Source organism: Pan paniscus, chromosome X, assembly GCF_029289425.2.
Source record: "Pan paniscus chromosome X, NHGRI_mPanPan1-v2.0_pri, whole genome shotgun sequence".
Lineage (NCBI taxonomy): Eukaryota > Metazoa > Chordata > Mammalia > Primates > Hominidae > Pan > Pan paniscus.
This window is the reverse complement of record NC_073272.2, coordinates 136,285,639-136,302,904: the sequence shown is the minus strand read 5'-3', so window position 1 is coordinate 136,302,904 and position 17,266 is coordinate 136,285,639. Positions and strand designations below refer to the sequence as shown.

The 17,266-nt window shown below is 43.0% G+C and overlaps 1 protein-coding gene and 1 non-coding gene across 2 annotated transcripts; both read left to right on the top strand.

Moving 5' to 3' along the window:
• Positions 1 to 3,590: 3,590 nt before the first annotated feature.
• On the top strand, positions 3,591 to 15,156 carry RBMX (RNA binding motif protein X-linked). Its single transcript, XM_034949544.3, has 11 exons — positions 3,591 to 3,770; positions 4,914 to 5,047; positions 5,242 to 5,348; positions 6,277 to 6,448; positions 7,716 to 7,868; positions 8,768 to 8,882; positions 8,970 to 9,095; positions 9,185 to 9,267; positions 9,901 to 11,108; positions 12,013 to 12,090; positions 13,919 to 15,156. The coding sequence occupies exons 2-9, from the start codon at positions 4,939 to 4,941 to the stop codon at positions 10,209 to 10,211; spliced, it is 1,176 nt and encodes a 391-aa protein (XP_034805435.1). The 5' UTR covers positions 3,591 to 3,770; positions 4,914 to 4,938; the 3' UTR covers positions 10,212 to 11,108; positions 12,013 to 12,090; positions 13,919 to 15,156.
• Positions 5,095 to 5,166, top strand: LOC112438576 (small nucleolar RNA SNORD61). Its single transcript, XR_003026981.1, has one exon. It is a non-coding gene; the product is annotated as a small nucleolar RNA SNORD61 (small nucleolar RNA).
• Positions 15,157 to 17,266: the final 2,110 nt, after the last annotated feature.

Here is a 17,266-nt window from a genome sequence, read left to right as displayed (position 1 = left end):
CTTAGGGAGGCCAAGGCAGGCGGCTGGGAGGTGGTTGTAGCGAGCCGAGATCACGCCACTGCACTCCAGCCTGGGCGCCATTGAGCACTGAGTTAACGAGACTCCGTCTGCAATCCCGGCACCTCGGGAGGCCGAGGCTGGCGGATCACTCGCGGTTAGGAGCTGGAGACCAGCCCAGCTGACACATCGAAACCCCGTCTCCACCAAAAAAATTCGAAAACCAGTCAGGCGTGGCGGCGCACGCCTGCAATCGCAGGCACTCGGCAGGCTGAGGCAGGAGAATCGGGCAGGGAGGTTGCAGTGAGCTGAGATGGCAGCAGTACCGTCCAGCTTCGGCTCGGCATCAGAGGGAGACCGTGGAAAGAGGGGAGAGGGGAGAGGGGAGAGGGGAGAGGGGAGACGGGGGAGGGGAGAGGGGAGAGGGGAGAGGGGAGAGGGGAGAGGGGAGAGGGGAGAGGGGAGAGGGAGCTCTATCTACCACACAGTCCTTCCAAGGTAATTGTAACTATGAAGAAGAAAAGGTCCGGCACGGTGGCTCAGGCCTGTAATCTCAGCACTTTGGGAGGGCGAGGCGGGCGTATCACCTGAGGTCAGGAGTTTGAGACCAGCCTGGCCAACATGGTGAAACTCTGTCTCTACTAAAAATACAAAATTAGCCGGGCATGGTGGCGTATGCCTGTAATCCCAGCTACTCAGGAGGCGGAGACGGGAGAATCGCTTGAACCCGGGAGGCAGAGGTTGCAGTGACCCAAGATCGCACCAGTGCACTCTAGCCTGGGCAATGAGAGCGAACCTCTTTCTCAAAAAAACAAAAAAACAAACAAAAAAAAAAAAAGGAGAAGAAGAAAAGTGAAAATTGTCCATAAATTCTACCACTCCAAGATAAACTGGTAACATTTTGGCATATTTCCTCCCAGTTATTTTGTCTCCATATGTATTTTTTTAATAGCTCATATTATGTGATCTTGGGCCGTCTTTTCCCACTGTACTCTCTTGTTTGGTGGTTTCATTCATTCTGATGGCTTTTATTACATCTCTGAGATGATAATTTAGCACAGATCTATGCTCTGAGCTTCAGATTTTTCTGCCCCTATATCCCAAACTTGCTCCTCTGAAACCATTTTGGTAAATGACTGTTACCATCTGTCCCACTAATACCAGATACTTGGAGTCATACATAATGACTTTCTTTTTCCGCAATTCTTCCCCACCCCTTTCCCATCTGTCTTAGTCCATTCCTGCTACTATAACAAAATACCATAAACTGGCTGGCTTATAAACAACAGAAATTTATTTCTCACATTTTTGTAGGCTGGGAAGTCCAAGATAAAGACGCCAGCATATTCAGTGTCTGGTGAGGGCCCACCACCACCACCAGTTTTCTGGTTCATGTAAGTGGCACCTCACTGTGTTCTCACATGGTGGACAGGGGCCTCTTTTATAAAAGTGTTAATCCCATTCATGAGGACCCTACCCTTTTGTGACCTAATCTTCTCCCCAAATCCCCGCCTCCTAATGCCATCACCTTGGGTATTAGGATTTCAACATATGAATTTGGGGGAGGACACAAACATTTAGACCATAGCACCATTAAACACGATACCTATCATATTCATCTAACAATTGTTCTTTCCTCCCCGTGTCCACTGCCGCCACCCTAATTCAAGCCACCATCCTCTCTTTCTGGTCTGCTCCCACAGCCCTATTAGTGTCCTTTTTCCCACACTTACCCCCTACAGTCATTTAATGGGCTCAAAGGTCCTGCCAATCTTGGCTCCCTCATTTCATGCCCCTCAAATTCTTGTCACCTGGCCCTCTTTCTGTCCCTTGATATATGCCAAGCTCTTCCTCTCTACTTTGTGTTTACTATTCTCTTCTTTTCCTGAAGGCTTTTCCCTCAGCTGTTCCCATAGCTAGTTTCTTTTCTTCCTTCAGCTCTGATCTCCAAAGTCACCTCTTCACATAGACCTTCCCTGATGTGTTAATCAAATTTGTTCTCCCTATTATTGTCCATCAAAGCAACTAGTTTATTTCCTCCCTGGCATTAATCACAACATGCCATTCTTTTGTTAATTGTATTCAATTTCTTTAAGAAAAAAATTAAAAAAATTTTTAGTTTCCCCCCTCAACAAGTAGGATGGGCAGATGAAATATAGAATGCTCAGTTAAATTTGAATTTCCGATAAACAGCGAATTTTTAAAATATGAGATTTGGGACATACTATACTAAAAAAAGTATTCGTTATCTGAAATTTAAACTTAACTGGGCGTCCCTTTTTTTTTTTTTTTTTTTTTTTTTTTTAGACGAAGTCTCGCTCTGTTGCCAGGCTGGAGTGCAGCGGTATGATCTTGGCTCACTGCAACCGCCGCCTCCTGGGTTCAAGCAATTCTCCTGCCTCAGCCTCCCGAGTAGCTGGGACTACAGGCACACGCCGCCACGCCCGGCTAATTTTTTTATTTTTTATTTTTATTTTAGTAGAGACGGGGTTTCACCATGTTGCCCAGGCTGGTCTCAAACCCCTGAGCTCAGGCAATCTGCCCGCCTCGGCCTCCCAAAGTGCTAGGATTACAGGCATGAGCCACCGCGCCCCGGCCGCGTCCCATATTTTTATTTAAAAATTTTTAACAGCTTCGCAGAACAAATTAGCGTCCCGCATTTTATTTTTTATTTTGAGACGGAGTCTCGCTCTGTCGCCTGCCCAGGCTAGAGTGCGGTGGCGCAGTCTTGGCTCACTGCAACCTCCGCCTCCCGGATTCTCCTGCCTCAGCCTCCCGAGTAGCTGGGACTACAGGCGCGTGCCACCACGCCTGGGTAATTTTTTGTATTTTTAAAAAGAGACGGGGTTTCACCGTGTTAGCCAGGATGGTCTCGATCTCCTGACTTCGTGATCCACCGACCTTGGCCTCCCAAAGTGCTGGGATTACAGGCGTGAGCCACTGCACCCGGCCTGGTATTTTCATTTCTTAAATCCGGCATCCTTACCCACAGGCCTGACTCTTGCCTTTTCCCTGGGGTTGTATCCTCCTGGCCTAGCCCAGAGCCCACCATTTACAAGGTGCTCAGTAATTGTTCTATATGAATGTACTATCTGCATGCTGTTTTGTATGTTTTTTACTCATCTGAAATTTACATGTATTTATCAGAAATTCCCACACCCACTAAAAACACTTGTTAAAGACAGTTTTTGAAAATATATTATATTGCCCAAACTTCTTTGTTTTCCGTTTCTGCAAAATTGGTATAGTAGGAGTATCTACCCTCATCACATTTTGACAATTAGAAGAGTTAATGGAAAAGTAAAAGTAAAGTTTTGCACCGTACCCGGCCCACTAGGACGCTCAATACACTTCAGTTCTTTATTAAATGAAGCCTGTGCACCATTTTAGCGTAAAGCAAAAAAAGCGCGTCTGTAAAGAACGGGTGGGGGTAGAGAAAACGGTTAGAAAGGTCTGCCGACCCAATACCGAGGGCCCGGGAAAAAGGGAGGAGAGAAGGGTGAATGACACAGGAGCCAGCCAATGGGGAGACTGGGAACTACTTCCCCCCTCCCTTTGCGTTTCAAATTCTAAGCTCCGTTTCCATCCGGGTCCTTCAGCCTCGTTCCCGGGCAGTATAAAGTTTGCTGTCTCCTTTGTTCGCCCTCGTTGCGCAGTAGTGCTAGCGGCTTCGCGGTTCGGTCCTCGCACCCGGCAGCCGCCACTGGTGCTGAGCTGCTAGGAAGCCCCTATCGGCGAGCTCGTTGGAGCTTGAACCCATTGTCACCCCTCCGGTACGTGTCTCCTTTCCTCAGTCCGTTTTTCGTGACACTCTCCCCGTGTTAGGACTGGGGATTATATCTCCCTGGAGATGGGGGTGGCGGGCGCCATTTTAAGAACCCAAAGGTTCCGACCTATTTAAATAAAGCTGAGGGGGTCGAGGGAAAACAAATGAGGGGGCCCGTTTGGTTGTATGCTTCTCGAGAAAGTTTGGCTGCCGTCTGCGGGAGTTGGTAGCGGAGGTCGGGGCTTTGTAGGCTGGAGCGGGGCGAGGAGCGACCGTACCACGGCGATACCTGCATTGGTATGGCGCTGGCGCTAATGATGGGCATGTGGACTTCCATGCGGGCTGCGGGCTTCGTATTCATTGGCGGCCCCGGAGAAGAAGCCCTCTGAATGTTCCCAGCCAATGTTGGTGGTAAAAGTTAGTCCCCTGACCAGTGTCGGTGGTTCTGGGTTGAATCCAAGTGTCGCCATTTTGTCTTTTACACGCGGTTTTTAATGACGAGTTTTAATTAGGTTCCGCTGCAGTCACGGAGTGTCGAGTGTTAGTGTGTGCGTCCGCGTTCCGTTACCTAATAGCAAACGATGTTGACAATTTGTTTTTATCTTTTTCGCCGGATAGTAGAATTTTCGGTAGGGCGGGGGCTGGTGAAGAAGAGGGGCGGCATAACTTGGCTTAAACTTCACATTTTTCCTTGGATTTAGTAGGGAATCCTAATGAGGAAAAGAGGAGTCGTTGGAAGAGGGCTTGGTGTTAAGGTCCTGTGTCTAGCCTGTGACCTTGGGAGTCTTTTAAAACCATCGTTAGGAAGGGTGTGATGAGTAATTGAATCTTTCAAAGGCAAGAGGACTGGAACTAAAAGTTGCTTTTTCAAATGTTAAGCAGCTGTTGCTTAAGAACAGCTAAGGGTGATCAAGGGTAGTGGTAAAAGTTAAGTTGGCCCTTTTAACCAGTTTTATGTAAATTGCACTGTTACTAAGCTACTTAATTCAAATTGCTTCCTACTGTGGCTGAGGCTTAGCTCGTTATCGTTTTCTTTAGTTATTAAGGAACAATGGTTTTAGTGGAAAATATGAGAAATGTGCGAAAGTAAAAGTGTCCAATAAACTTGAGGAACTTTTTGCAGTGAGGTAATACTATTCCTTTTCAACAGACTCACCGGCCCAAAAAAAAAAAAAATGGTTGAAGCAGATCGCCCAGGAAAGCTCTTCATTGGTGGGCTTAATACGGAAACAAATGAGAAAGCTCTTGAAGCAGTATTTGGCAAATATGGACGAATAGTGGAAGGTGAGTTGTCTGGCAGTACAGGCTGGGCTATTATAATTAAAATATAAGCTATGATGAATTTGATTGCATTGATCGTCTGACATGATAATGTATTTTGTCCTCTAAGAAGTTCTGAGCTTTCTGTTTACACATTTACTTTGGTTATTTCATTTGACCTAGGGTAACACTTTATTTTTCTGAAAACTACTTTTTAGTACTCTTGATGAAAGACCGTGAAACCAACAAATCAAGAGGATTTGCTTTTGTCACCTTTGAAAGCCCAGCAGACGCTAAGGATGCAGCCAGAGACATGAATGGAAAGGTGAGATTGTCTACACAATGGATGATAACCTGTTACTAGTGCATAAAATAACATGTAGTTGCCCAAGTCTGGTCTAGGACAGCTTTTGAGTTTTCGTTGTTTTTCAGTATATACCTGTCTGGGATTCACTCATCCTGTTTGTGATCCTGTTCCAAAGAGTATTCTGTAATTGCAGAACCAAATCTAGTAGTGAGTTATATCTTATGCTCGTAACATTCTCTCAGTTCAGAATAATTATGGCATTACATGGTACTTTTTTTTTTTTTTTGATAGTCTCCCTCCGTTGCCTAGGCTGGAGTGCAATGGTGCAGTGCCCACTGCAGCCTGTCTCCCGAGTTCTAAGCGATTTTTCTGCCTCAGCCCCCCCCCCCCCACCCCAGTAGCTGGGATTACAGGCATGCGCGACCACGCCCGGCTAACTTTGTATTTTTAGTAGAGACAGGGTTTCACCATGTTGGCCAGGCTGGTCTCAACTCCTGACTTCAGGTGATCCAGCTGCCTCAGCCTCCCAAAGTACTGGGATTACAGGTGTGAGACACTGCGAGCCACTGCGCCCAGCCAACATGATACATTTTATCTTGAGATCCATAAGCCATATTTTGATAACTTGGCTTTTGGTTTTGGCTACTAGTTTTGATAACAAGCTGATACCTACTTGGCCTTGTATTAAATTTTACCATACAATAATGCAGTGGGTTCACCTTATGTTTCAATCCAGATCATCAGTATCGGTTTTAAGTATTAAGAATTTTAAGCGGAAAAGCCCCATTTATATAAACTGACTATATTTGCAGTGTTTTTTCTTAGACTAATGAGCAACACTTACCCATAACTGCATTTTGAAGGACCAGTTAGTGTCTTAGTGCATAGTAGATGTGCAAATCATTTTTAAATCTTGATTTAATTTAATCATATCTTTTTTTTTTAGTCATTAGATGGAAAAGCCATCAAGGTGGAACAAGCCACCAAACCATCATTTGAAAGTGGTAGACGTGGACCGCCTCCACCTCCAAGAAGTAGAGGCCCTCCAAGAGGTCTTAGAGGTGGAAGAGGAGGAAGTGGAGGAACCAGGGGACCTCCCTCACGGGGAGGACACATGGGTAATAACTTGCGTGGACCTCGGGTTTGGTGTATAAGTTAGGGACTGCAAGCTCACACCAAGTGGATGCTTTGGTTAAGTCCTTGAGGAAAGGCGCCAACTTTTGAAATTGACAACACTTGTTCATTTACCAAAGTGATTGCCAATTGAAAGCATGGGAAGCATGTTTTAGATTATGGTGTTAAACCGTGGACAGTGTTACTTCTTGTCCAAGTAGTTCACTCTGTAGGAAAGGCATTTAAAAATTGATAGGCCAAGGTGTTGGACATGAAAATGAAATCATTTTTATTTTTTAAAGTTAGCTGGGCGTGGTGGCAGGTGCCTGTAATCCCAGCTACTCGGGAGGCTGAGGCAGAAGAATCACTTGAACTTGGGAGGCAGAGGTTGCAGTGAGCTGAGATCGTGCCACTGTACTCCAGCCTGGGGGAACAGAGCGAGACTCCCTCTCAAAAAAAAAAAAAAAAATTTTTTTTAAGACTACCTTCAGTTCTTATTTCCCCAGTCTCTATGACTGCACTGCATGCTCCATCAAGTACAAGTGAAACTAGACTACCCAAATCAATAATGGTTTTTTTTTTTTTTTTGGAAGGGGGGAGAGTTTAGCACTGTTGCCCAGGCTGAAGTGCAGTGGCACGATCTTGGCTCACCACAACCTCTGCCTTCCAGGTTCAGGCGATTGTCCTGCCTCAGCCTCCCGAGTAGCTGGGATTATGGGCATGCACCACCACACCTGGATTTTTGTATTTTTAGTAGAGACAGGATTTTACCGTGTTAGACTGGTCTTGAACTCCTGACCTCAGGTGATCCGCCCACCTTGGCCTCCCAAAGTGCTGGGATTACAGGCGTGAGCCATCGTGCCCGGCCCAATAATGGTCATATTCTTGATGAAGCAAAGAAAACTTTTATAGTGGCCGAGCCTGGTGGCTCACACCTGCAATCCCAGCACTTTGGGAGGCTGAGGCAGGCGGATCACAAGGTCAGGAGTTCGAGACCAGCCTGGCCAGCATGGTGAAATCCTGTCTCTACTTAAAAAAAAACCACCAAAAATTAGCTGGGTATGGTGGCGCACACCTGTAATCCCAGCTACTCGGGAGGCTGAGGCAGGAGAATTGCTTGAACCCAGGAGGCAGAGGTTGCAGTGAGCCGAGATGAAGCCACTGCACTCCAGCCTGGGCGACAGTGAGACTCTTCAAAAAAAAAAAAAAAACTTTTATATCTTGCTTGATTCTTGTGAGTAGTAATATTTTTCTTTTCTATTTTTGATGCAGATGACGGTGGATATTCCATGAATTTTAACATGAGTTCTTCCAGGGGACCACTCCCAGTAAAAAGAGGACCACCACCAAGAAGTGGGGGTCCTCCTCCTAAGAGATCTGCACCTTCAGGACCAGTTCGCAGTAGCAGTGGAATGGGAGGAAGAGGTGAATGTTCCGTGTATGATGATCTGTGCTACTACCATAACACAAAGAATTGAGAGGTGAATGATGCTTAAAATTTTAATTGGCCAGGCGTGGTGGCTCACGCCCGTAATCCTAGCACTTTGGGAGGCCGAGGCAGACGGATCACGGTGTCAAGAGATCAAGACCATCCTGGCCAATGTGGTGAAACCCCGTCTCTACTAAAAAATACAAAAATTAGCTGGGTGTAGGGCGGGTTCCTGTAATCCCCGCTACTTGGGAGGCTGAGGCAGGAGAATTGTTTGAACCTGGGAGGCAGAGGTTGCAGGGAACCGAGATCATGCCACTGCCCTCCAGCGTGGCAACAGAGTGAGATTCTGTCTCCAAAAAAAAAAAACTTTATTCATGGAGTCTGGGTGCGGTGGCTCACGCCTGTAATCTTGACACTTTGGGAGGCTGAGGTGGGCAGATCATGAGGCCCGGAGTTCGAGGCCAGTCTGGCCAACGTGGTGAAACCCTGTCTCTACTAAAGATACAAAAGTTAGCTGGGCGTGGTGGTGGGCACCTGTAATCCCAGCTACTCGGGAGGCTGAGGCAGGAGAATCACTTGAACCCAGAAGGCAGAGGTTGCAGTGAGCCAAGATTGCGCGACTGCACTCCAGCCTGGGTGACAGAGCGAGACTCCCATCTCAAAAAAAAAAAAAAAAAAACTTAGTCATGTGTTCTAGGTGATTAGATAAATGGAATTAGCACTGAAAAAAATTTAAAATGTGAATGGGAAATTGTAGCAAATAAAATTAGGTGATCTAGCCTCCGTAATGTCATCTTTGAAGTCAGTCTCATTATTTTTCATATCCTGAATGTAAGTTCACGTTATAATTTTTTCTCTGGCTATGTTTAAAAAAATGATATTTTTCCTTAAGCTCCTGTATCACGTGGAAGAGATAGTTACGGAGGTCCACCTCGAAGGGAACCGCTGCCCTCTCGTAGAGATGTTTATTTGTCCCCAAGAGATGACGGGTATTCTACTAAAGACAGGTAATATAAAAGTGCAGCTTTTTAAATTAATAATTAAGGTTGAAGGAAAGCTTATCAAAAGCATAAACCAAAACTTTTGCTTTGTAGCTATTCAAGCAGAGATTACCCAAGTTCTCGTGATACTAGAGATTATGCACCACCACCACGAGATTACACTTACCGTGATTATGGTCATTCCAGTTCACGTGATGACTATCCATCAAGAGGATATAGGTAAGTGACTTTGCTTCTGTGGCTTACATGTAAGAAAAGTTGCAATGAAAGTTGATTCTCTGGGACTTAAAGGTTTCTCTTTAATTTAGCGATAGAGATGGATATGGTCGTGATCGTGACTATTCAGATCATCCAAGTGGAGGTTCCTACAGAGATTCATATGAGAGTTATGGTAAGATACTGGTTAAGGGTCTTTAGTATCACCAGCTTGAGTTTTTAGGTTCGTGAGCCAGTTTATTAGGCTGTGTGGTGCTTGCTTTTAAAGGGATGTTTGCTTGCTTTTAAAGGGGTAACTTTATCAGCTGGGCTTTTCCTAGTTTTGTGAGGGGCTTTTTTTGTTTTTCTAAGTTTCTTTTGAGGCTGTTTGCTTGCTTTGGAGGGGATTTTGCTTGCTTAAATTGGCAGCCTTATGTGTTTTCCCCCAACAGTGAAAATACAATTTAAAAATTTTATTAACAAGATCAAATATTTACCATTGCAATATGAAGGCAAGTTCTACAGTTCAAAATTGCAACTTATCACTGGAAAGTGGCTGAGTGTCTACTATAAAATAACAAGCTCTCTGGAATATCCTCTTGAAATACACACCGTCTTCAGTCTTTTCAAACAAACATTAAAATGAATCCAATTCCATATCTCAGCAGATGAGCAAATCCCTGTTATGGCCAGCAATGGCAGAGTTTAAAACCTCCCACCCAGTTGAGAAAGTAAACTTTTAATACAAGAATTCTGTAAATTCAGATTTAAAATGTTGTATATATACAATTTATAGTGTTGCCATATTACCTGACCATTGACCCTGCAGGTAACTCACGTAGTGCTCCACCTACACGAGGGCCCCCGCCATCTTATGGTGGAAGCAGTCGCTATGATGATTACAGCAGCTCACGTGACGGATATGGTGGAAGTCGAGACAGTTACTCAAGCAGCCGAAGTGATCTCTACTCAAGTGGTCGTGATCGGGTTGGCAGACAAGAAAGAGGGCTTCCCCCTTCTATGGAAAGGGGGTACCCTCCTCCACGTGATTCCTACAGCAGTTCAAGCCGCGGAGCACCAAGAGGTGGTGGCCGTGGAGGAAGCCGATCTGATAGAGGGGGAGGCAGAAGCAGATACTAGAAACAAACAAAACTTTGGACCAAAATCCCAGTTCAAAGAAACAAAAAGTGGAAACTATTCTATCATAACTACCCAAGGACTACTAAAAGGAAAAATTGTGTTACTTTTTTTAAATTCCCTGTTAAGTTCCCCTCCTTAATTTTTATGTTCTTGTGAGGAAAAAAGTAAAACATGTTTAATTTTATTTGACTTTCGCATTGCTTTTCAACAAGCAAATGTTAAATGTGTTAAGACTTGTACTAGTGTTGTAACTTTCCAAGTAAAAGTATCCCCTAAAGGCCACTTCCTATCTGATTTTTCCCAGCAAAATGAGGCAGGCAATTCTAAGATCTTCCACAAAACATCTAGCCATCTAAAATGGAGAGATGAATCATTCTACCTATACAAACAAGCTAGCTATTAGAGGGTGGTTGGGGTATGCTACTCATAAGATTTCAGGGTGTCTTCCAACTGAAATCTCAATGTTCTCAGTATGAAAAACCTGAAATCACATGCCTATGTAAGGAAAGTGCTATTCACCCAGTAAACCCAAAAAAGCAAATGGATAATGCTGGCCATTTTGCCTTTCTGACGTTTCCTTGGGAATCTGCAAGAACCTCCCCTTTCCCTTCCCCCAATAAGACCATTTAAGTGTGTGTTAAACAACTACAGAATACTAAATAAAAAGTTTGGCCAAAACCAACCATGAAGCTGCAAAGGTGCTTGCTCTTACTGTTTCAAATTTTTGCAACTCTGTAGTGTCTCACTTTTAAAGGAACAGCTTGATTGCAAAGGAGAAAATAGATAAGCAATGAAGTTATCTCCAACTTCCTAAAGGCTTATGACTTCTAAAAAGTGAATCTATCAGCATTCCACATCAGATTTAAAGCATCAAATGCCTGTGAAACAGCAAAGATGGTAAGCAAAGCAAACTAGTTTTTCCGTCTAAGTCGAAATTGAACACTTACCTTCCTCATAGTACAGTGAAACATACTGTACCTCAAGGCAATGGAAATGCCTTCTAGATTAAAAAAAACTTTTGGAAAAAAGAAATATTCAATAGCGTATTAGAAGTCCTCCAAATTCAACACTTGGATTTTTTTTTTTTTTTTTTTTTTTTTAAAGCATGTGTGACACTTAAAGGCTTTATTAATAGAGCTGTTTACCAATGGCGATCTGGGGCTTGGGAGGGGGTATTTTTTTCAAAGTCCATTTTTGATGAAGACCTTTAAACATGCTTCATATGTTTTTAACATTTTTTTCAAATTAGTCTTTTAGTCAATATAGGAAATGGCTTAAGTTTGGGGTCCCCCTTTTTACCCCTGTAAGCCATTGCAAACTTGACATTTAGTTGGATGCCTGACTTGTTTTTAGTTCTATGAAACTACACTGTATGGAGAAAATCTATTGCAAGTGGTCTTTAAAAAGCAAAACCTGAGGCAGCATGACCCAGGTCCAGCCATGAAGTTGAAAAAGATGCTCTTGAATATAGTAAACTTGAAGACCTCCAACTAAAAATCCTTATACTGCACTTATTCCTTCAAATAAGTTTTGTTCGTTCAACTTATGGATTTAACGTGGCAGTGCACCATTGGAACAGAATGACAATCCATAAGCCATGCAACTTAACCATTTAAGCCATTCCAGTCCATCCCGAGCCAGTGAATCTTCCACTACTTAAGAGAAATAGTAGAACATGAAATATATTAAGCTGCAAGTCTGAACTTGCCTTTTCTTTCTGGAAAAGAGGGCAGTAATAGGCAAGTTTTAAAAGAATTTCCTTAAGAGAGATAACTAGTTTTCATTTATTTAACTTTTGCAGGTTGGTGATTTTGCTGATTATGGTCATGGAGTGCTGATTGATTCACAGTAGATAAAGCTGGCAGTAAGAAATGTTAAGGTAAGTGTTGAAAGCAGTGGCCTTTGAAGGTTTAAATGTTGTGTAACTACCATTTAGTTTAGCTGTGACATTGGCAAGTTATTGTGGTCCTCACTTCATCTGTAAAAGAAAACGCTGCTTGGAATTGATGAAGTTAAGTGCTTTAATGTGTAGTGCCTGACACATTCATTGTGAATTTAGAGGTTACATTTCTGAGTCTGGCTCATTCATGAGATTATTCTTAGCTATTTTTGAACCCATAAAGCTTGCTTATAGCTCTTCATATGCAAGCATTCTCAACAAGGAAGTACACACGTAAGAAGTTTGCTCAGCTGGGCACCATGGCTCATGCCTTTAATCCCAGGACTTTGGGAGGCCAAGGCGGGCAGACCATGAGGTCAGGAGTTCGAGACCAGTCTGGCAAACATGGTGAAACCTCATCTGTACTAGAAAAAAAAAAAAAAAACACCGGGCGTGGTGGTGTGCGCCTGTAATCCCAGCTACTGGGGAGGCTGAGGCAGAATTGCTTGAACCCAGGAGGCGGAGGTTGCAGTGAGCCGAGATCACGCCATTGCACTCCAGCCTGGGCAACAGCAAGACCCCATCTCAAGAAGAGGAAAAAAAAATTTGCTCAGTGCATTTTGTAAAAGGATATACTTTCGTTGTTACTAGTTAGTGCCTGCTCATTTGCATAGCCACAATACAAATTGACTAAATGTGGAGTTAATGATGCAACTGTGGCTGCAAGTTCCCTGTTTGATTAACATAATTTTATTGACATGACGACATAGTATGTAATTTTAATATTACCTTTTTTTTTTTTTTTTTTTTTGAGAAGGAGTCTTGCTCTGTTGCCCAGGCTGGAGTGCAGTGGCGCGATCTCGGCTCACTGCAAGCTCCGCCTCCCGGGTTCACGCCATTCTCCTGTGCCTCAGCCTCCCCCAGTAGCTGGGACTACAGGTGCACACTGCCACGCCCGGCTGATTTTTTGTATTTTTAGTAGAGATGGGGTTTTACTGTGTTAGGATGGTCTCGATCTCCTGACCTTGTGATCTGCCTGCCTCGCCTCCCAAAGTGCTGGGATTATAGGCATGAGCCACCGCACCTGGCCGCCTATGGTTGATTTTTTAAGCTTGCGTGGTTTTTTTTTTTCTTCTTCTCTTCTGAGACAGTTTTGCACTTGTTGCCCAGGCTAGAGTGCAATGGTGTGATCTCAGCTCACTGCAACCTCTGCTTCCCAGGTTCAAGTGATTTTCCTGCCTCAGCTTTCCAAGTAGCTGGGATTACAGGTGCCTGCCACTATGTTGGTTATTATTATTATTATTTTTTGTATTTTTAGTAGACAGAGTTTCACTGTTGGCCAGGCTGGTCTTGAACCCCTAACCTCAGGTGATCCGCCCGCCTCGACCTCCCAGTGTGCTGAGATTATAGGTGTGAGCCACTGCATGCGGCTTTCTTTTTTTTTCTTTCTTTTTTTTTTTTGAGATGGCTTCTCAACTCACTGCCTCTCAGGTTCAAGCGATTCTCCTGCCTCAGACTCCCCAAGTAGCTGGGACTACGGGTGTGCACCACCGTGCCCGGCTAATCTTTGTACTTTTTGTAGAGACAGGGTTTCACTGTGTTGGCCAGGCTGGTCTCAAACTCCTGACCTTGAGTGATCTGCCTGTCTCGGCCTCCCAGTGTTGGGATTACAAGCGTGAGCCACTGCGCCTGCTTGCTTTTTAAAGCAGTTACTTTTATTTTCAGCTAAAGCAACAAAAAAGTATATATTTAAATGATAGTTTGGGGGGAAGTACTTTACAGTAAAACAAATACTATGTAACAGGATCCCATGTTTTTCATTTTACAGAGTTGTTGAAGCAGAAGGCGGCTGATTGTCAATAAGTCACTACAGTTGCATAAGCAGTGCTGTCAGAATTGGTTTGGTGCAGGCAATAGATTTTGCCTTCAGGGGTTCCTGTGGATCTGAGGAAGGCATCAGTGTTGATTAACACTCATAACTAGGGAGTGACTGGTAGTTACTTAAAGCAAGTAATTGACCAAATGGAAAAGGGGAAGTAATTAAGGAAATTGGTAAGTGGAGGTAGTCAGGAAGTTCTTGTGGTTCTTTACATAGATTTTACAGCTTTGGCTTTCATTTTGTTTAGCTAAAGTCATGGGGACAACTCTTCAATTTAGAACTTAAGTTGAATTATAAAAATGATGGATATAAGTGGTAGCTGTATCTAGTGAAGTGTCTGTCAGTAAGTGAAACATTTTTTGGTGGTGGCTTATCCACAAACAGTTTAGTTGTAGAATAAAACTTATGAGTGACATCTGGAAAGTAACCATGCTAAGATGGCAAGCACACTGGAAACAATTAGGCCACTTGGCTTTCTTTTGCTGTATTGTTTTATAAGCCTACTTTACCTCCCAGTCTTGGAAACAAGTTTTAGTTTTTTATTGGTTTGGAGACTAGAGCCAATAGTATAATGTTCTCAAAGGAAACAGACTTGAGTTGTTGGATTAGAGGAACTAACCCAACTTCTATGATTTTTTTTGTTTGTTTGTTTTTGTTTTTGTCGTGTAGTTATGGCACTGTCTTATTTGGAACATTTGCAACTAGGGATAATACAACATTTTTAACTCTTATTTGACAACCTACTGCTAATCACAGACCACAAGGGTAATGACCAAATTTATGTGGTTTTTGCACTCCATAGTTGTCTTAGCCCAATCTTTCTATACTCTTACGATTACTTGGGTTAACGCTTCTGTGAGGACCTTCTGGCTCTTGAGATACCCTAAATATTTAAGATATTTAGATATCTTGAAGATAGTATAGGATATAGAGATTGTACCAAATAGGAATATAAGGAGTATGTTAAAATGACCAGATACCTGTTTGATAGTTTACTGACCTAGCAGATGTGTGGAAAAGGAATCAGATCTTGATTCTTCTGGGTTTATACTGGTTGTAAAACAGAATGATACAGAAAATGTTTTCCTTGTTTAACTGGTAGTTGAACATAGAACTTGGGTATTATAGATCACTTTTCACTTTTTGGAATGTTTTGTATTGAAACTTAATAAAACTTTAACATGGCATCTTTTTTTGTGGCAAGGGGCTCTTCTTTACTTTTTAGAAATTAGGGGTTTATGTTTTTAAATGTTTTTCCCATGTCCTCCTCCCCCAAACACTACCTCTGTTGCATTGATGGCACTTAATCAGTTTTGCATGGGAATATCCAGAGTCATTGAGGCTGTTCCTGTGACTAGGCCTCCTTTATTGAGAGTGAGCTTCAGGGGGAATGTAGATGACTTCATTCAGTCCTCACTCTAAAAGTTAAATGGAAGCACAATCACACACCTAAGAAGCAGAGGCTAAATAAACCAGGAGTCAACTGTAGTGCTTTTATTTAATTCCTGCTTACCTCTTGGGGAAAAACAGGTCAGCAACAACTCAGTTGTGGCTGTGGATTCCAAATACTTTGGGTCAAGCAATGCATATGATAATATGCTTCTGAATTTGCAGTTTTCAGTTTCTCTGCTTTACCTAGTGTCCTGTATATATCTGACTAGTTGATGTTCGTTTGTGTCTAAAACTGGGCATTGCATTTGGGTTATGTAGTCAGTTGAACAGAACTCAGCACATGGAGAAAGAATGCAGCTAAGCATTAAGATGGCAGAGAAAGCCCTAAGTATTGTCATTCTGTAAATAATCTCAGCTCTACACCTGTTTTTTTTGGGGGGTTTATTAATGAGATGGAGTCTCACCATGTCCCCCAGGCTGGAGTGCAGTGGCACCATCTCGGATCGCTGCAACCTCCGCCTCCCGGGTTCAAACAATTGTCCTACCTCAGCCTCCCAAGTAGCTGGGATTACGGGCGTGCGCCACCACACCCAGCTAATTTTTGTGTTTTAGTAGAGATGGGGTTTTCATCATGTTGGCCAGCCTGGTCTTGAACCTCCTGAACTCAAGTGATCTGCCCACCTTGGCCTCCCAAAGTGCTGGGATTACAGATGTGAGCTACAACGCGCAGCCAGTTCTATACCTATTGTTCCAGGAAAACAGCTCTCTACTCATCCCGTCAATACTTTATGTTGCACATGTCAGTATACTTCCTGAAAAGTAACTTGAACTTTTGTATCAATTAGTTCAACTTTAATCAATTTTTAAGATAACATTTAAATCTGAAATACTCAAGGGTACTGTTTTATGAACTGTGAGAAATGTGTACTCTATCAATGATGGATAATTACCATCATCTCAAAGTACTTGAGTTCTAGCCGTGTATACATCAGTAGTTCCATGTTGCGGAGTATGGTATGCTTTCCCATTCATGGAAACCTGGGCCTTTTCTGGTTTTTGGCTTTTATGCATAAAGTTGCTGTAAATGTTCTCACACTAGGTTTTGTTTTTGTAATTACTGAGATGAAAACGGGTGCGGAATTGCTGAATCAGGATAGATGTACATTTTTTGAGAGATGGCTAGGCATTTTTTCCAAAGTAATATTGTGGAAACACTTAGCCAATGATGTGTGAGTTATTCCATGCCTTGTCAGTATCTGGTGTTACAGTTTAGCCCTTATGGTGAATTTGTGGCTTATCCTCTCAGGAATGAGTAGTACTTGAAAAAAAGTATGGTGAAATGCACTGATCTCATGTACAGTTTGATCAGTCTTGAGAAATGCTTAGCACATCAAGACACAGAACTTAGCTCCGGAAAGTTGTGTGTGCCCCTTCTCAGTCAATAGACCACCTCCCAACACCAGCAACAAACACTGACCTGATTTCCATCATAAGATATTTTTTGCAAATTTTGATTATGTAAATTCTGTTGATGTAGTTTATGTCTAGCTGCTTACAGAATGTTTTGAGATTCATCCACATAGTTGCATGTATATTCCTTTTATTGCAGAGTAGAGTTGCAGTGCATGAAGTAACTATTGATGGACATCTGGGCTAGTTCCAAGTTTTGGCTATTACAAATACTGCTATGAGTATTCTTGTAGGAGTCTTGGACGTAACAGTTTATTTTTGGTAAATGTCGAGTGGAATTCATGAAGTGACAGGGTAGATAATACAGTAGATCTTCAACATTGTTGAAGATTTCTTGAAGGGTTCTTGGAAACTTTTATAATGAAACCAGCTTTACCATAGGCTAATTGACAAAAGAATTAAGTTCCTGCAACATATTTGTAGTTAAAAGTGTCA